The 20,961-nt window shown below is 31.4% G+C and overlaps 1 protein-coding gene across 2 annotated transcripts; it reads left to right on the top strand.

Moving 5' to 3' along the window:
- Window positions 1-287: 287 nt before the first annotated feature.
- LOC108968927 (serine/threonine-protein kinase ATM) lies at window positions 288-18,968 on the top strand. 2 transcript variants are annotated; one of them, XM_018933289.1, is made up of 35 exons: window positions 288-339; window positions 421-605; window positions 684-972; window positions 1,021-1,132; window positions 1,198-1,365; window positions 1,417-1,640; window positions 1,704-1,802; window positions 1,873-2,115; window positions 2,171-2,304; window positions 2,926-3,913; window positions 3,988-4,165; window positions 4,227-4,402; window positions 6,385-6,523; window positions 6,578-6,948; window positions 7,019-7,160; window positions 7,239-7,359; window positions 7,427-7,571; window positions 7,766-8,059; window positions 11,513-11,777; window positions 11,828-12,213; window positions 12,277-12,474; window positions 12,714-12,867; window positions 12,929-13,364; window positions 13,424-13,598; window positions 13,697-14,197; window positions 14,266-14,436; window positions 14,502-14,627; window positions 14,710-15,078; window positions 15,427-16,039; window positions 16,104-16,250; window positions 17,546-17,925; window positions 18,029-18,174; window positions 18,235-18,341; window positions 18,404-18,643; window positions 18,713-18,968. In XM_018933289.1, exons 3-35 carry the CDS (start codon window positions 769-771, stop codon window positions 18,892-18,894), a joined length of 8,334 nt encoding a protein of 2,777 aa, XP_018788834.1. In that variant the 5' UTR covers window positions 288-339; window positions 421-605; window positions 684-768; the 3' UTR covers window positions 18,895-18,968. The 2 variants fall into 2 exon arrangements, with proteins under 2 accessions (XP_018788834.1, XP_018788835.1); XM_018933290.1 differs by lacking the exons at window positions 288-339; window positions 421-605; window positions 684-972; ... (3 more) ...; window positions 1,704-1,802; window positions 1,873-2,115 and having other exon boundaries at window positions 2,196-2,304; window positions 3,030-3,913.
- The last annotated feature ends 1,993 nt before the right edge of the window (window positions 18,969-20,961 follow it).

Raw genomic sequence — 20,961 nt, 5'->3', positions numbered from 1 at the left:
AATAGGGTTAAAAAACCCTATATAAATATAATATATATGTACATATTGCATACAAATTTATGCAACGAAAAAATACTTTCGTTATTAAAATGTTATTAATTTTTGGTATTACTATTATATTCTTAAAAAAAAATTAAAATAGAAGACGTGGCAATCCTACTGTAGTGCAATCGTGCTGTGGTCTAAATAACTGTCCCCATAGATCGTGTATAATTAACGTTTGTCAAATGCCGCCTGTCGCTTGTCGTCAGCTTGAGGGCTACTTTAACGTCAAGTACGGAAAAGTATGGGAATGAAGTGGACTACGTAACGTAAAATTACGCTACAACAAAGCGTTGCGTAAGTAAACATAGATCAGCTGTTATTTACAACCGCCAATTATTGCGCTACATAATTCTAAGATTTTTGTTTGCCCAATAGATTTTGGTATTCTATTATACTTTTGCCTTTTGGCATTTGAATTGCCTCAGTTATAATCATACATTTAACTCAGTTGTCAGTTGCATACTTCTCCGTTACGAAATAAACGTACCCGTTTTGATTCGGCATAAGAAAACCCAGCATTTACCCCGTTTCATATATTTCGTTGCGCAAACCATAATCTGGTAACGTTTCTTGTGCTTTGAGAAGGATGAAGCTTTTATATCAGATGTTACTTTCGTTATTCACTTATTTTTAAACAGGCGCGAATTGCTACAAGGAATCTTGGAAATTTTAAAAAACTATAAATTTGTTAGAGACAATTCGACATAGCTTTGTAAAACAAATATGTCCTCTCAACTGCAACAAATAGCGGCGTTATGTCCAGAACTACGTTCTGATAAAACAGCTACTAGAAACAAAGCAATGGAACGCTTGGAGATAATTTTGGTGAATTCTAAGGATGACCTGATCCAAAGACTCCGTGGTAAACATATGGAAGACTTTACTTTGAATGAAATATTTTCCAGTGCTATTGATGCTGTTCTGAAGGTTTGTATAGACGTACTCATACAGCATTAATTTCATAGTTTTTTTTAGCATGCTTCTAAAGTTGTGGAGTTAACAGACCAAAAAAGCATTCAAGCTATGCTCAACAAAAATCATATATATCGTTCAGTTATTCATAAAATAATTGATTACAATTTGGAAAGTAAGTTTTTTATATTTATATTACAATAATTCTTAAATTAATGAATATTGTTTTATTTTTTATAGATGAAAATAACTTTCTAACAAAATCTTTAATCTACCATGCATTTTGTAGTGGATTTAGCACTACAAGTGCAGTAAAAATTTTTGGTAGCTTGTTCATTCAGATTGTGGAACGTGGAATATATAAATGTCCTTTATATGTTCGCGAATTGAAAATTGATGAATATAGCAGTAAGTGAATTATCTTATAGACCTTACAAATGTTAATATTCCTTACATCAGATATTCTTTCCAATTTGTTTGAAATAACAATTCCTGGTGATGAGATTCTTCATTTTGAAGTACTCTCCTGCATAGTTAAAACTATAGAATTAGCAGTTCAACATGTACATATACAAGACGAAATTGTAGATTACTTTCCAGAAATAATGCCTTTTGCCCGAAAAGCCAACGATGATCGCAAAAAGTCAGATGTTATCAAATTGTATTATTTTTTTATTTCACAGGTAATTAAAAACATTTCGATAAATTTTTTCGAATTGCTATTTTGTTGTCCAATTATTCCTCAGTTATCTATAGATTATCATCATACGATTTGCGAGTCCCTACAGGATGTATTACCAGTTTTGTGTGATATGTATAATTTACAGTTGAAGCCAGAAGTTAAAGTAAATGATTATAATTATCGCAATCTTTATAATTGTTAATATGTCCACTTATTTATATTTTGGTTTTTAGGAAAAATTTTGCGTATCAGTATACTTATCTGTACATGCTATATACCCAAATATTAATAATGGCAGTTTTAAAACGTTGAAAATTAACATTAAAGATAGTTGGCCGAAGACTCTGAACAAATTAAAATCTATAGTGGAATTGGAAATTAGAGAAAGAAGGGCAACGATTCAAAGGGCAAATCAATGTGGGCGTGAAAAATATATGGAGAACTTCATTGAAATGGCCAGTGATATTGTATATGTGGTATGTTTTATGTATAATAATTTAAGCTTGTTTAACTTTGTTCTTGTATTCTTAGATATTTTGGCATATTAATTCTAATGCCGACCTTGCGAAGTTGGATGAACCTTTGAAAAAAGTCTCAAAAGTTTCGGACAATTTAGATATTGTGTTGCGGCTTATTCAGAATGACAATACTATTAATGAAACTTGGTACGTATTGCATGTCAAATATATGAAAGTATCCTTATTTTGTTTGTATGTACAGTTTTATTAAGCCTCTCGTCGGCAGAAATCAAATCAGTTCATGTTTGTAGAACTAAATGTCTAAGTTGGATTGATTGCAAATATGAAAACAGGTCATTAAAAAAATAATTTAAAAGAAATAATTAAAAGGGTTTTAAGAAAAGAAAAAAGTCAAAATTAGAGAAAATAAGCGATTAAGGTTTGCACACGTCACGTTTTCCTCCTTTTAGGACGGGAATCAAATTTTGACTACTCTTGCAGTATCTATTCTATCAGTATTTTGTAGTATCACGAATGATCGTGATTCCTTAGGTCGCTGTCGCTGAATATACATATGTATATTGTATGTATAACACTTTTATATTGCTAGATTTAGAATTACTTATGTTTTAAATAGTTAGTATAACCTTCCAATTCGATTCTAACATGTTATAAGGATATAAAACACAGTTCATTTATTTAGATGTGAATCTGGATGAGATTTTAACCAAAAACTTTGTATCTCTCACTTTACTTTCTAAATTTTTTATATTATTCAATTAGATTATCAAACAACTAAATAAATTACTCACATTTAAAAAATTTCAGGTTTGCAATAATGGCTGCCCTCCTTAGTAATCAAAGAAATGTTATAAACATATCAAATTACCAAGAACTGCTTCAATTTATTTCAAACGTGTTAAATATTTCAGCAAATGCGGTGATTTGGCGTAGTATACGACGTAGTCTGATAGCAATCTTAAAATTCGAAGACTATATGTCGTCAATTAACGACAAAATCTACATAAGTTATAGTGAGGGAACATGGAAAAAAATAACAAATGTCTTAATATCTGAGTCCTCCGAAAATAATGATATTATAACAGAGAAACAAATATTGTTACAAGAATTAATAAAATGCGGAAAACTCTCATTCGAATCAAGTAACAATCTGATTCAATCTATTATTAGTAATAGTATTTTAAGGCGATCTGAAGCATTTGAAACCATTCGTCAAATTTTAATACATTCAGATATTTGTGGTATAGATAAAAATTCCAACATTGTTGAAAAAATTGTAATATGGGCTTATGAAGTAAACGAGAAAATAAATGCTAGAAGTATGCTTTTAAATATTTCTCCCGTCGATATTACCCTTATAAATGATACATGCGCTATTGCGGTCATAAATTTCTTAAATGAAAATCAAATATTTCCAAAAACATGCGAAGTTGAAAATCAAATGAATTTTACTAATTTAAACATGCTCCAATACAAATACAATATGAAATTTGTGTGCTTGGAGGAACATGGTAGACCCCTAAAATCAAGCCAAAATGCGACCGATGCAGATGCCGTTTCTTCAAAAGAACTCGGAAATTGCCTATTTCAGAATACTTATGAGCTGCTGATGCGTACTCTCAATATAGAAATTTCAAAACAAACGACTTGTGTTAGTATCGTTTCGGATATGACATCACTAAATAAATTGGCAGATCTAATGAAAACATTCCTGCATTATGGAGTATTTACTAATCAAAATTTAGTGCAGTGCCCGCTAATAAAACGCATTGGATTTTATCTTAGTCATATGGAGGTATACTTTCTCACTTATAATGTTCTAAAATACTTACTTACATTTTAAAATGTTTACTAATATTTCTTCCACAGTTTCAACTAAAAAGTAATGATCCCAGAAATATAGAGCGAACAGAATTATTAGAAATTTTGCAGTATTTGGAATCATTTATAACAACTTTTACATCCAGTGTGGCACTAACTCAGTTTTTGGAAGCGCAACCATTGGAGGAGTTGATAAACTTTTTAGGAACAAGTTTGTCACATAGCGGTAAATTTAATAAAATAAAAGTTTGGCAATTATTGTCAATAAAAATTCTATAACTTTGTAGCTTCCCAACATTTACAAAGTAAGGCCAGGGACTGGGCGGAAATTCGCTTAATATCGCTTCGTATTCTGGCTGAACTATGTGCCAGTAACACTTACCAAAAAGATGCGTTTCATCATATATCACGATATGTTTTCAATATTCGCCATGATTTAGACATTCTTCTTCCACTGATAAAAGTATGTATATACATATTAATTAATTATATACAATGTCGATTGTAATTTCAATATTTTGTSTTTTGAAAAGCTTTTAAACGAATTGTAAACGTTGATGAAAAATAGAAACACCACATTTAGTTCACATATTAACAAAATCAAAAACAATTAAAATAATTTTGGCAATCAATATCATAATAATTGAGACATAATTTGTCGCGACGCCGATGATGGCGGAAGGCCACCGAGTTGCAAAGATTATGTGAAGTTGCATAATTTATTAATATAGAATACTGTTTACAAACATTGGCCATTTCGTTCCGTGTCGTGGGAACGAAATTTATTAAAATTGTCAAAATTGGTTGCTTCGCTTTAAGGGGCATAATGTTTAAATATATAACTATAAACCCTAAAAATTTCACTTTAATAAATTATTTCTTTCTCTCCCAAAGAACGCAAACAACTTCTCAAAAAAAAAAAAAAAAGATTTTTAAAGCCTCTAAATACCTGTAACTTTTGGTTGATAAGTTCGATAAATCGATATAAATCATATTCGTTTTTATTAAAATGACCTAAGTTAATGGCCGAAACATTTTAAACTAAATACTGTGCCGCACATCAATGCTGGCACAGCAACCAGTTAGCGTTTTACGGCTATTTTATAAGCAAAGTAATATTTTTCCCTTGTTAAATCAATTAATTAATTACCACATAAACTAATTTTTTATAACAATTAATTTTTAATTTTACTTTTTAATGCACATCCATAAAAAATGGAATCATCTACGAACATTGTCCCCGACATATATGTACATTATATAAATTACTGGATTATTTTTATTAAAAATTGATCTTATAATAGAAAAAGTATAAAGAAAATATAAGTTTTGTGTTTGAAAATTGACATGATTATCTAAAGAAGGATTTTAAAACTTTCAATGGAAGTAGGACTAAACTGCAACGTGATTTGTGTGCAAAGTGTCGTTGACGGCTGGAAACATACAATGTAGAAAAAATAATATGACAAATTAAAGCTGCTTCAGAGCATATGAACCTTTAGTAGATTCCATTAACTAAAAATGCCATAAAAACCCCATAAAAATCCAAATATATCTATATTATAAGCACATTATTTCATCTAAAATTAAATTCATTATGAAATATACATAGGTGTTTTATGGGATATTTTTACTTTATTAAAAATTAAATGTTTGAGTTGCTAAATGCAATAGCAGCTTAGCTCTTTCAAAAATTCAATATCCCATTTAAATAACACAGGTCAACTTTTCTATCGGTTTCAATTCAATTTTTCAACATAACAATTTTTTGGTGGAAAAAAATTTTTGTAGGAAACAAAAAGATAAAATATGGAAAGCTACAGTACCCTCAGAAATACAAAAATTTCCCATTTTAACTAAAGCTCTCGCTTGTGCGGACGTAATTCAACATGACTTGTTCTTTATGAATATATAACTCCATCCAGGCCAGAAACATTCAAAAGTAATTTCGAGGAATAGAGCCAAGTTGACAGTCCTTTATTAAATATTGTTGATATTTGTTCTAAATTTTAGAGTGGTTTCTTAAATATAAAATTCAATAGGTTTTATGTTTATAATAAAAATTATTATATTTGATTTTACATACATTTGATATGAAATATATTTAATATTATTCTTTCCAGCTCTATAACTAAAGAAACGACGTTGGGGGTTGATATTAGCCAAAAATTATGCTTTTTAATACACATGCTAAATTCATTTAAAATTAATTTTTATATATGTACATACATGCAAATATATGAAAACTTGTGAATGAATATGTTACAATGAAGAGTCTTAATCAAATAATTTTTCCGTTTACTTTTTCCATAATAAGATCACTTTTATAGGTACCTTTGTCTAGTGCTATGTAAAACCTTAATTATATGAGCATACACACATATATACTTACATAAATAATACAAACAAAATATTAATTATATGTTAACTATTGTCGATTTTTAGATATTTTGTAAGAGGAAAAGCGGCAATGTAGCAGAAAACTTACCTATTGGCGAATGGTTCGTAGATAAATTAAAATTAATTTTTAGATTATATTATATGGATCTTAAAATCATCGGGAGATTAGTTGCCATGCTTCCAGGTACACTAACTGTCTCTTATACACATCTAGATGACATATTTTAATGAATCTTAGAGATTTTCGAATATGTCTACGCAATCAATGAATTATTGGATAACATGTTCGTGGCATTAACATCATTATTGAAAATAGCATATAAAAAAAATTATCCCGAAAAAATAACAAGCAATTTAATAGACAGTGTTCGCCTGATTTCACGAAATTGTGAAGGGATTTGGATGAAGGATGGTTTCATTTGCATTTGCATATCTTTGATGAAGTTTTTATCTTTCCCGTCGCTTCGAATTCAGTTCGCATTGATTCGCACGATAACCTCATTAATGGATACTGGTTGGCTGAAAAGTTCATCCACAACATTTCATATTAATGAGCACTATAATATGTGTGAACAGTTGTTTTCTGCAATAAATTGGAAACTTTTATTAGTACGTGTGATACAAAAATGTGTTTGATGATCAAATACCCCGATTATTTATGTATAGTTTTATATTATAGGACACGTCAACAGATCTGGCACAAAATCGTAACTCAGTAGTGACGCAACTCTTAGTGGCTCTATTTGCTTTCAGTTCATATTACCAGAAAAATGCGTTAATTGAATTGGGGAACTTCTATGCCGCAAGGAAATTAACGGAAGGTATGTATGTGTATCTATTTGGTTCTACAGATACAGTTAATGCATAATTCTTCTCTATTTCATAATATAAAATTTTAGCGGACTTCGACGAGTTTGTACAGGTTTCTTATTTTTTCGGATGTTCGCAGGCCCAGTTAATAAAACCTTATATGAATAGTTTAATCTCATCATGGATATCTAAAGAATGGCCTATTTCAAAGTAAATTTTTATTGGTATATTTATTTTCGATCCATACATATGTATATTCTTATAAAATTTTCCTTAGATTTCCGTATTTCCTTTGTTATTCAAACAAAGATGAATTCATGATGGATAATATTTCAATAATTTCGGCATGTATGCTACTATATATTCCCAATGGAGATTTAAAAAAACTAAATAAATACGCAACTGACGAGGAACTTATAAAGGTATTTGATATAATAATATATGTCTTGTATTAAAATATATGGGTATATGGAATATATAATTATACCAAATTTAAAGTGATAATAAGTAGAACCTTAAAACTTTGGTATGGTAACCTAACTTTAAAATAACAATTAATGTTATAGGGAAATAAAAGAATGAGGGTTAATATTTTTATTTATTGATAAATTTCCAGAATGCACTTCCAATTTTAGAGGCATACATGTTGCCGCATAAGGCGTTATGTCCGGAGTCTCAAACCCAAAGCTACAGGAAATATATCAACGTGTTAAATGGAAATATGCAGCGATTGGGGTGGAAATTACCACCGTCAAGAATTATTCATTGGAAACCAATATATTTTTGCTGTAGCATTTTAAAAGTTGATAATCTCTCTGCGGCATCTTTTGAGTTTCCAACGTTATATGGCACATCATCTTGGTATCACTTAAATTACGAATCTCTTAAACAATCTTTAAAATTATATTTGGTAAGTCAAGCTCATAGTAAAAAAGAATAGATATTAAGAAGAAAGCTCCCGGTTCCTGTGCATCCAAACATTTATACTCGCAATTTGGGCGAAAACGGATAAAATTAGGTGATGGTCATGCTCATTCCCTATATAACGATTATGTTTAAACTACTTAAAGAGCTATAATTCACTAAATAAATATGTGAGAAGCATTAAATTTCACATAAAGCATAGTACGGAGGGCCTTCTTAGGAATCGGTGTAGTAGAACGATTGGCGCGACATGTTAACGAAATCTGGTGAATAATACTACAGTAACCAGCCAACCCATTTGAAACCGGGACAATCATTGTTATAGTTTTGCGTTCAGAGTCAAATAAACCAAAAGTTATTAGGATATGGGAATGCAATTTTTTTTTATAACCAGGGGTATTGTGGAATCTGATAGTTGTCGGAATCAGAATTGAAACCGATCAAAAAAAGCAGTAGGTGTCATGAATTCAGATATTATTGGATTGATATTCGAAACAGAATTTGTATTGGGTTTGGGTGTCACGGATACCAATTTCATCGGTTTTGCTGTCAGAAACAAATCAAGAAGATAGTCGCACACAGATTTGAAATGTAAGTTAAGAAATGAAGTTATTTTATTGTTACGAATTAATTTACCTTTATTTCTATAGGAAAATACGTAAGAATAAAACAAGAAATGTCTTAATTACTGAGTTTTGGAAAAAAATGCGGATGTTTAAGAGGGAGTACCTGCTTTAGAGTTTTTTTCCAGGAAAATAAATAATTGGTTAAAGAGAAATTTCTAGGGTTTATAGTTATATATTTAAACATCATCAGCAAATTTCTTTGATACGAAATATTTTACATTTTACCTTTGGGAAGCAATTGTCAGATGCTTCTCGCATGTGCACATGCCAGACGGCGGGCAGGATGCAGGTCGATATTTCTTTCCGAAACAAAAAATTCAAAAAGATTCATATTCTTTAAGAACTTATGTTCAAATTAAACTGAAAATGAGAAAAAAATGTAAAATTATAAAATATTTTAAAATTTGAAAAAAAAATATTTTGGTCTAAAAAATTTTTACTTTTAAATATGTATTTTAAATATCTTTTAGTTTCATTAGAAGATAATTTAATGCCAAAGATAATAAACTTTGCTCCAATTCCATATGACGTTCAGTTTTTCTTCTATCCTGCCCGCCAATTAAGAAAAAAAATACTTAAGTCATTTAAACAATGAAAAACGAAATTTAACACCCAAATGCGTCTTTATTCATTCAATAAATTTTATCTCTTAAATTCTTTCTTTAATTCGGAACTCATTAAAAACTGTAAAAGGATTGCTTCCAAATGTATTCATTTGCAAGTTTTGTCACATTAGTAAACAGTAGCATATGTTCGAAAAGACAAAGATCCGATTCTGTGACACCATTGAAAATCAGAATTGGTTTGCAATTCTGACAGCTAAGCAATTCTGTCTTGGGTTCCACAACACCTCTGATAATTTATTTGAAATATCATATTTTCATAAAATTAGGAAAAACTTAAATTTTTTTAGTATTAGGTTTGTCAACCTTTGTTTTACAGCCTTCGCTATTTGAGGCATACTATTTAAAGAAATATCACCATTATTTTTAAATCTGGATCATTTAGGCACACATCCTTTATGTTATCTTTGAGTGGGGCTATTGTGGGATTTTTTCGGGAATATACCTTTGATTTAAGGAACGTTCAACAGTTTTCGGTGAGGCTTAGGTCGGTTGAATTTCCCGCCTAAGGTAATATATTGATATCCAAGTTGTGAAGGATATCTGTCGATTCGTCGGGAGGTGTGGCAAGGCACTTCACTAGGCGTATAAGTGTTCTGAGCTGCTGAAGGGTTCAATGATACCAAATAAGGTACAAAACCATCTTGAAGTACATTGGTGTATTGCTCACTAGTCATCGTTCCCTCAACAAAATAAATTGGTCCAGGACCTTCCACCAATATCCGACCAAAACCATTACGTTGGGGGGATATTTTTCCGTTTTTTGAAAGCAGTTCTCTACATAACGTTCACGCAGTCTACGACGCTCCAATTGAATGGTTTCTGCCACTGCTTCTAGCCGGCCTTCGTCGCTAAAGTTAATCTTTGTTAAGGAGAAAGTCATGTTAAATAACTTTGAATGGGGAACTTTTAGGGGACTTACATAACTTTTTGTTTACCTTGTTTCAATCCACCTTTGTTTAGTTCTGATGAAGTTTGACCCTTCTTTGCTTGGTCAATTTTGATTTCTTTGCTGTACGGCGGTTTTTAGTTTTTTTTTTTTGAAAAGATGCGTTCAAAATTTCATTTAGCTTCTTTTGAATTTCTTTAGCTGTTTTGTTGCGCAATTACAGAGTGAACCTCATTATATTTCCCCATTTTGGGCAGCATTTTGCCGCCGCTTGTGCGACCAACGGTGCAATATTTGAATGTGTGCACAATTTTCGGTACTCGAGGATCAGTAACTGCACTCATTCTAATTTTTTTTTTTATTATTTTTCTGTAGGATGTACTTTTATCTTTTAAAAGTGCAGCAATAGCACTTTGGGTTTTCTTTGAAATGTCCGATTTTTTACCTATTTCCTAAAAAGTACATTTTTTATTGCTTATATTATAATGCTTCAGAAAACTTAAAAAATACATACCTAATACATAAAACTCTGGAATCTCTGAAATAAAAGTCAAACACTTATAAAAAAAATTCGATTCCTTCCACATTTATCTCTGATGAGTCAGAAATCACAAATGCTAACTCCAAGTGAAGAAAATATTTCAATATAATTTCGTATTTAAGTCCCCCTAATTGCAACGGTACATTTTTTTTTTTTTTTTTGAATATTTGACTGATGGTAACATGTGGTGTATAGTAATAGTACTTAATGCTTAGGCAGTGGAAAAAAATCAAACTTTTCGCCTAGCAAACTGTCCACGAATGTTATTCGTAAATTTTTACATATGTTTACCCTGTTTGTAATGGGTTGGCAGGGTACTGTATATACGGGAGTATCTGTATCTGATCGTAGATCGTGATGCCAAAAACTAATATACTTAATATAGGAGATTTTATGTTCCCTTAACTTTTTACCGTATATATCGATCAATATGTATGATATCTTAATTTAATTGAACATTTAATATTGGGTACACTGTAGTTAATGCCAAAAAATTCTGAAATCGGTTCACAAATAGTCCAGTTTCCATATATTATTTTAGTAGACTTATTCTCTGGTTAATGCTATCCTCATATGTATATCAAATATGATTGAAATCCAGTCATAATCAATTACCTGAAAGAATTTCTTCGGCTTAGATCCTTGTATATTGCGAGAGTATATAATGTTCGGTTACACCAGAACTTATGCCTTCCTTACTTTTAAACTCTAAAGTTATTTACATATGTATGTACATTTTGACAATTTTTTTTTCTTGTAGATTGATGAAGACGAAACGAAAACGTGGTTTTCTTCACTTTGTAGTTATCCCCTTCAGTTTTTAAAGGTTATTGGTGCTCTTAAAGCAGATGTATCCGCTTGTATATTTTCTAATGAGAGAAGCTCCTGCTTTTATAAATATTGTACAGCAGTTGATATGATTATTGATTCGATTCCAACACATATTACTTCGACAAGAGGGAAAAATATTGCTGAGTATTTTGTTCGTGATACGATTTTATTTTTATCTCAATGTTTTCAAACAGGTAAAAGGAAGATTTTATATTTTGATAACAGACTAAATTGTTTATTGCAGTTCAATACCTGGAGTTGCAAATGATGGGACTTCTTTTTTTGCAATGGCTTTTCCGAAAGTCTTTTATAACAATTGGTGGAGGTAAAGAAGTCATTAGTAATCACTTGAATGTGATAACAAAATGCTTGGTAGCCATTGCTGAAAATGATTCCTTTGAAAAATCAAAATTATCTTTGAAATTATTACATCATTTAATTACCGATTTTGGCGAGAATACTATGATTTTCACTCAACTACCGGCTTCAGAGAGCTTTATGGAACTATGTGAAATCCAAAGCAAAAAATCCGCTTTTCCCAAAAATATTAGGGATTTGCTGGATATTTTGGAATCCTCAATTTTAATCCAAAAATGCAGTAACAACACTTTAGGAACATTAAGAAAATATGCAAGTTTCGAAACATTTTTATTTGTAGTATTTTTTAAATGATATAATATTTACTTTTTTTAGATAACCAAATTTAAAGATAATATAAGCACAAATGATCATACTTTTTGTGATTTGATCCGTCGATTATTGGAAGTAGTCTGTAACGCTCACAATAAATATTTACGCCTGGAGGCAGCGAAATGTCTTGGGGAAATTGGCTCCCTTGAAATAGCAAATACTTCATTCTATTTTCAAAAGAATTCATCCTTTTATGACAACGTAAGTATACGCAGAGAAAATGATTTTGTCGGTAGACTCATATGCTTAATAGAATAACGCTTAGATTTTAGGATTACAATACAGCTTTTGAAATTGAAATTTTAATGAAAGACACAATTTCTATAGGTAATTTAGTCAAGTGACATGACTTTAACTTCATTCTTGCAATTGATCTTATTAAAAGTATATTAATAATAATTAACGTGTGTTTAAATTACCTTATATTCATTCCTTTTTAGATCACAAGTTCAATGGATGGTAACGAACTCTTTTCGATAAACGTTGCAAGAATATTGGACAAAATATTGATGCAATTCAATACAATTACCTACGAAGCATTGTTTAGAGTATCTACTGAGTTAATTGATTCGAAATGCGCAAAATCTATTTTAGGTACGTAACTGTTGAAACTTTTCCATTTCAAGGTTGATAATTAAAATGATTGTGAATCTAGAACTGTATCCATATTTGGCAATTTTTCAAAGCGATAAGAAGGCAAATCAAGATTGGGATCCAAGTTTTGTCATCGAACCTGCGGATTGGTTATGTATTTTAAATTCGACAGAGACACTAGAGTATGAGACATGGATCTGTGTGTTTGTTAGTAAAGTGCTTAAAAGCTGCGGTTGGACAGCACTCTGTAACTTGGCTTCTAAAGATATGTATGTGGCGAATGAAATACTTTTGCCTTTTATTACGCTTTTAATGTCCAATAAAGGGCGACATATAGATAGTATTATGTCAATGCTCGCTCATTATTTCAAAACATTGAATATGGTTCTTGGAAAAATCGAAACTGATCAGATTGGAGCTCAAGAGATTTATAAAGACAAGCGAATAATACAAATATTTCTAAAAATGTGTGAATGCATTCGTTTAAATAATGAGTGGTAAATTATTTCAAGGATTTTTGTAGCATTTTTTCTTAAATCGGGTCTTCCAATTTCAGTTCTGTGCCAATGAATTTGCTGTATGTTGCTAAAGCTAGTAACCATTGCCAAGCATTCTTTATGACAATTATGTATACTGAATTATGGGCATTGTCAGAGACTGCATCTAATGAGAAGCAGTCCAAAGTAGAGGAGTATTTAAAAAATCCATCATTTCAGGAAGTAGCAATAAAGGTGATATTCATTAATAATATTACGTTGTGAAAATATAAGTCGAATAATATAATGTAAAATATAATTGATCAACTATAATATAAATTGTTTATTTCTAGGCTTATAAATCCATTGGTTGTTACGATGCCATTTCTGGGTTTCTTTCGCCTTTAAATTCTCGTTTGGAATTTCTTAATTTAAACAACGACTGGTCCGAAATGATACTTCAAAACTCATTTAAGAATACATCGTCTAATACACTTTGTACTACAGCATTAAAACGAAATGGTATTTTATGTCTCGATGATCTGGGCAATAAAGACACCGCAAATTCAGTCGACTACGAAGTATGTTGGAGATTATGTCAATGGGATACTCCCGTAGAAGGGCATTTGAAAGTAAATGTGGAAAATGATCCTGAATCGGAGTTTAAGAAGCATCACTTCAATGCTTTAAAATGTCTATATAATCGTGAACAGCACAATTGTTTAGCGGCCATCGCAAACGCTCGACAATGCGTAATTTACAATTTGATGGGAATAAGCACCGAATGTCTACAAAGTGTTTACAAATATCTAACATGGTTGCACATACTTCAGCAGACTGAGGATTTTTGTCAAGTAATTTCATTTCATTAATTAAAAGTATGGTGACAAAATTTGCTGACTATTATAACTATAAATTATAGGTCCAGTTTATTTCTGATGTAGATATTAAATCGATATTTTCAAAGTGGCAATTGCAAAATAATCTAAAATATGGAAACTTTTATTGCAAAGAACTTATACTGTCGCACCAGATAACTCTGTTTAATACAGCAGGAGTCCGTGGGCAAAGAAGGATAATTGATTTTTTCAAAGTAAGTATATACATATGTGAACATGAATTTTTATAACTTTATTTTATACACTTATTTTAATATAGTATAGCCCGACCGAAACTGGTTTGCTAAATATCATTAAAGAATGCAAAAAATCGGGTGAAATTAATTTGGCGAAACGTAATATATTAGCTCTTAGAGAAGCAGATATTACAAACGAATACGTTAAGGTAGGTATTTCAACAAAATAACGACATTAAAAAACACTAACAACAAATAATCAATATTTCTAAATTAAAATAATTATTGCAGATTAATTTATTACTTGAAGATGCAGAAATTTCTTTTCGATGCGGAAGTATTGAAATAACAGAATCATTGTTAAAGCACATATTAACACACAAAGAACTGGGCGCTTGCCCACAACAAGCACGTGCTCTGCGAATGTACGGAGAATTTCTCTTGGAGACTAATTCGCAAAGTTTTGAATACGTTCTAGAAAAAATGTTTAATAGATCTATGCTTTACCTGGAGAAGATATTAAAATCTCAAAAATACAGTGATAATGATGAATTAAGTTTTTTATATTTAGGAAATCTAAAACCAGCTGAATTTGAAAAGGAAAACCAAAAAGAAGCATACGAATTAATAGCGAAATATGCCGATCGTGAATATGTTCAAGTATGACTTTCTCCACACGAGGACTCTTTTGTCGCCCAAAACGGTTTTTTTTTTAATTGGCGTTCACCGCTATGTTATTCGACATTTGTTTTAATTTTGAAATTATTTCCATGGTTACACTTGATTTCATATGAATATTTATATCAAGGGAATTTTGCAAATATGTATAATATATTAGATATATTTGAAAAGGGTAGGAAATAAAGAAAAATTGTCAAAGTTGACAACACAAAAAGAGAGTTTTCCAATAATGAGCGGCAAAAGAGTTCGTTTGGAAACCCAGTCAATGTAAATTATATGTCTGCCTCAATTCCAATGATTTGACAATTACAATCAATTTATTTGTAGTCTAATGCGTACATCAATTCTGATGAATTTAAACTGAAATGTCAAATCATTCAACAAAACAGACAAACAGCGGATTCAATTGGTCGACAACACAGAGATCGTGATATTAACCATGGTGTAATCATAATGAAAAAGTATGCAAATTTGGATGAGACGGAGATAAAATTTATTGAGGAAAAACGCTCAAATAACTTGTGCATTGCTGTTAAGAATTATATGAAATTTTGTCAAATTGATTCTGGATTTTCTGATGCTGCAATATACAGGATAATAGCATTGTGGTTTGCCAATAAGCAAGATGAAGCATTATATAAAGAAATAAAGGATAATGTGAACATAATTCCTTCCTATAAATTTATTTGCGCTTTGAATCAGATTACCGCTAGATTAAATACGAAACAAGTGGATTTTATTACCATCATTAAAGAAATATTAGTTAACTGCATACAAGATCATCCACATCACACACTTTATCAGTTGTATCCGTTAATTTTTGATGATACAGGAGGAAAATCAAGTAATAGTCGTTCGACCATTGCTGCCGAAATAATTACAAAGGGTCGAAACTCGTCAAATGCACAATCTGCAAAACAGTTGGCAATGCTATTTCCTGGTGCGCAAACTGTTAAAACCATTACACCCAGTAAATTATAAATAATTAATTGATTTTGTTTCAGCTTTAATTAAGTTCGCAGATGCTGATTGTGGAAAGAGTTCTACTATGGCATTATGTGACAAATTAAAAAGAATGAAATGCTTAGACGCTGTTCATTGCCCAACAATTGAACTTCCAGTATTACCTAATAAGGCATACGCAATAATAAGTAAGTATAATTATTCCAAATTAACTTATTTACTTGTTTTGTTAACCTAGCGGTTGTGTCACCTAAAATTAATCGAGTTAGATATATATATATATATATATTAATAATCAGGATGATGAGCCGAGTTGAAATCCGAAAGGACTGTTTGTCTGTCCGTTCAAGAAAACTTATCCAGTGCCATAACTAAGCACTTAATTAAGCTATAGAACTGTAATGTGGTACAAAGAATTTTAATAGCAAGAGGCCCCTTTGGGGTAAAAATTTGGAAAAAAATGGGCGTGGCCAAGCCTTCTAATAGGTTTAACGTACATATCTAAATCCTATAAAAACCTGTACTGTCTACTGGATAATTTGGAAAATCAATAATTAAATACGCCAGAGACATAACATTTTGCCCCTCTAATGTCTTTAGGACGAACAATTGTTCAAATCAAACAACGGTTCAAGGCACTAGGTACCGAATATTTGAACCTAACCTACCTAAAGTTGACTATTTACCGCAGATATCGTTCGATATGTGAGATTTATAATTGAAATTCAGGGATAATCCTCATTATCAATGAGAATATGTCAAAAATGGATTGAATCGGGTCAATACTTCCCTTAACTCACATATATTCAATACAACTATTTCCGAACTTTCAGGTGACGTTATTTCGTACATATCGGCCAACATGTGAGTTATCTAAATGAAAATGAGAAATCATGTTTTTCAATGTATCTTTGTGCTTAAAATGGATTGAACTAGTATAACTAGTATCAGAATTTTCGAGCATCATATGATTGATGATGGTACGTACCTTAATGCAACTTGGGGATTTTTATATAATATAACATAATGGATTTGATACCTTTGCTTTAATTCTTTCAAATTGCAAGAGTATAAAATATTCGGTTGCACCCGAACTTAGCCCTTTCTTACTTTTTACTTTTGTAAGCATATCATATATATACATATATATCTACGAAAAAACTGGCAAGAGGCTATTTTTGAAATAAATTTAATTAATATGATTACATTGAATTCAACGAAGTTTTTCTGTCGTCTGTTACCACAACAGAAGAAAATATCGTTTTATATCCTTATCCTTGATTCCCATACTAAATCAACGAACCAATTCGCATTTGTACGGTTAATTAAGTTAACAACACGGCAGGACCCAAAATTCGTTGGAATATGTCGCTCGTATATCGGAAGTTTATATTTGAAAGCACAATGCCGACTGCGCTGCTTCACTTAACTTGATTTTATCACATATTAAGTCCATCTTATGGTATTTTCATATATATTTTAGGTATCGTACGGTGGGAAGAAAGCGTGTCACTAGTAGGAGGTATAAATGCTCCAAAAAAACTCAACTGTTTATGTTCTGATGGAAAATCGCGGCCTCAACTTTTAAAAGGTCGAGATGATTTGCGTCAAGATGCTGTAATGCAGCAATATTTTTCCCTAATGAACACACTATTGTCCCACGATCCGAAAACGAGTGAACGGAAAATTAATATTCGCACTTATAAAGTTGTACCGCTCTCAAGGAGAAGTGGAATATTAGAGTGGTGTGAAAGTACTATACCGATCGGTATGTATTTGGGTAGTGGAAGCGACAAGGCTGGCGCACATCGGAAATATCGGCCTGCTGATATCACACCCTATAAGTGCCGTCAAATATGTATGGTAAGAGTTTTTTTCATAAATGTACAAGTTACATCAGTTTACATAAATCATTTTTTATAACTGATTAATATTTTAATATTTATGACTTCTTATTTCTATTCAGCAACATCTTAAATCCGACATACAAAAGCGACTGTCGATTTACGAGCAAATATGCTCACAAATAAAGCCCGTTTTCCATTATTTTCTGATGGAAAAATTTGTAGTTCCAGGAATTTGGTTTGAACGACGCCTAGCTTACACCAACAGGTAACTTATTATTGATAATAAAATTATAATTGTACTAATTTTTATATATTTTAAATATAGTGTGGCTGTGAATTCCATGGTTGGCTTTGTTGTGGGTCTAGGCGATCGACATACTCAGAATATACTGATTGATGAGAAATCTGCTGAATTAATTCATATCGATTTCGGTATTGAAAATTGCGAGCAATAACTTAGAAAATGTCTTAAACATGTATTTAATTGGTTGCAGGAATTGCTTTTGAGCAAGGAAAAATAATGCCTACCCCAGAAACCGTACCATTTCGTCTAACCAGAGATATGATTGCGCCAATGGGCATTTGTGAAACAGGTGGGGTATTTAAGAAAGCATGCCAATCAACATTGGAAGTTTTGCGAAAAAATCATTCCGTAATAATTACAATTCTTGAAGTTTTACTATATGATCCGCTATATATTTGGAATGTAGTGCCAACACCCGCTGGATCTAAAGGTAAAATTTTATGAGTGTTGAGTTTTATTTCCACTTAAATAAAAATAGTTCAATACACCTCTTATATAGATGATGAGAAAAATTTAACTGCACAACGTGCTCTTTTATGTGTACAGCATAAGTTGGAAGGAAGGTTAAGTAACATCACAGGAACCGTCAATACTGACATTCAAGTGCAAAGGTTAATAAATGATGCTATTTCCAAACAAAATCTTTGTCGTCTATACCCTGGATGGGATCCGTATTTATAGATACAATCACATGTATTATTATTTCATCATTATTATTATTGTTTGCTTACACATTTTTTAATAAAAAAAGTAGAATTGTTGACTTGCAGGACGATGAGGTTATTATTCATCAGGATTGCAAATAGTGTATTAAGATATCTTGAAACTTGGAATGCTTGTTCTTGGCAAAAAAGGAAGAACGAGTACGATTGCAGTATTGCAGCAAAGTATCCGCTGAACATCAGCAACAGAGTATCAAGTTAAGCAGCTCGAACACAGCCATAAAACTCTAATTTGACACCGGGCATTGTAGTAGCACCTGTGGGCAATTCAATGTATATATCTCCTAAACCACCAATTCTACAGCTAAATTTACTCAGCGCAAATATTGTAAGGACTCCTACCGACAGTGTCAGAAAATAACCCTACTCACACCCGATATAACGGTAAACTAATGAAAGCGCAATAAATAAATACATAACTAATTAAATTTTACCTGCGAGATGGTATGAGAGATATTTATGAGAACGATGCACGTGGCACCGCTCATTTTTTGATGAACGCCATATATTGTAAGTTCATTATTTTCATATTCCTATGTCAAAATGTGAAAATGGGCGAAACCATGCCTACTCATATACAACAATATTAAATTCCACTTGATTCTTTCACTTTCATCCTTTAAAGTACTCCACTTTATAACCAAAACATGTTGAAATCCAACCAAAACTGTTCAAACCCCTAGAGCTCCCATATACCTAATATGCAGTTTTTCGAACTTCCGAGTGACTTTATTCCGGATATAGCGGCCAATATGTGAGTTATGATGGTAATGAGAGAACGTGTTGTTTGCATAAAAGTGTATCTTTGTACCTAAAATAGATGGAAATAGTTGAAAACTTGACCTATCTCCTATATAACATCCGGATTTTCGAACATCCGGCTGACTTGACTCCACATGATTGGAGATTGCATGCGAGGTACTTTATGAAACCCAAAGATCATCTTTTTTAGTATGTAGCACGTTAATAGTATGTGGTTCTGGCAAAAATAGATAAAATCGGGTCGATACTACATATAATGATTTTAATTTTTCTAACAAACCTTATGTTAAATATGTTGGTCAGTATACGATTTCAATATACATATAAAAATGATTGGATTATGACTCCTCTCGTTGATGTTTTACACCTTAAGGCATTTCCTTGGCTTTGATTCGTGCAAGTTGCAAAAGTACAAATTGCCGGTTGCCCCCGAACTTACTTGTTTGCTTTACTTTCAATTTGTAAAGAAAATTGTGCACGTAATTTTTATGTTCTGTAGGCGATTTTTACTGATAATCAGTCATTCATTAAATTAATTAATTTTTTTATGTGTAGTGTCTTCGATGGGGACACATCTATTTCATCACGCCATACCGTAAATCGCTTACAGAGAGAGTACAGGAGCAAAGAAATAGAGAAAATATGTAATTGTGTAGAACACGAAATGTAATTAATGCTACAATCTTAGATTCCTTCACTATGTGTTGTCATAAGGGTAAAGTCCATCTTTCACTATTAGCTGAAAATTATTTTTCAAATTATTAAAAACTTCTCAGGATCCGCCTCCAAATAACTCGAAGTTTGGTAATAAAAGTTTAGTTGTAATACACAGAAAAAATTAATTTCATATCAAGATTTGGTGCGGATACCACAGTTGACGACATAAAGTTTTATATTTTGCCAAATAAAAACGGACGATACACCCGTCCGTAAAACTTAACTTCAACTACGACAGGAATATTTCGTCTTTTAAGATCGACATATCCGCTGACAATTTTCTATTGGTTCTTGACAGCTCATTCTGGCCATCTGGGGTCTGTGCGTGAACTCGAGCAAAACCGTGATAAACTCACGGTAGTTGTTCCTAAAATGCCAAGAAAAAAACTGATTAACAATAATTCCTTGAGTATTTATTATAAAAATGTTAGAGGTCTTAATAAAAAACTTACTGATCTCTATTTAAATAGCATTAATTGTAATTTTAAAATTATTGCTTTCACAGAAACTTGGCTAAAGGCACACATTTTTGATAATGAGATATTCA

This window comes from Bactrocera latifrons, unplaced genomic scaffold (assembly GCF_001853355.1).
Source record: "Bactrocera latifrons isolate USDA-ARS-PBARC rearing strain unplaced genomic scaffold, ASM185335v1 scaffold_233, whole genome shotgun sequence".
Lineage (NCBI taxonomy): Eukaryota > Metazoa > Arthropoda > Insecta > Diptera > Tephritidae > Bactrocera > Bactrocera latifrons.
The sequence above is the reverse complement of the archived record's forward strand: the minus strand, read 5'-3'. Positions and strand labels throughout refer to the sequence as shown.

Coding starts and splice junctions, on each gene's coding strand:
- LOC108968927 (XM_018933289.1), top strand. CDS start 769: ATGTCCTCTCAACTGCAACAAATAGCGGCGTTATGTCCAGAACTACGT. Junction 3,914..3,987: donor TTTATCTTAGTCATATGGAG/GTATACTTTCTC, acceptor TTTCTTCCACAG/TTTCAACTAAAAAGTAATGA. Junction 4,166..4,226: donor AACAAGTTTGTCACATAGCG/GTAAATTTAATA, acceptor ATAACTTTGTAG/CTTCCCAACATTTACAAAGT.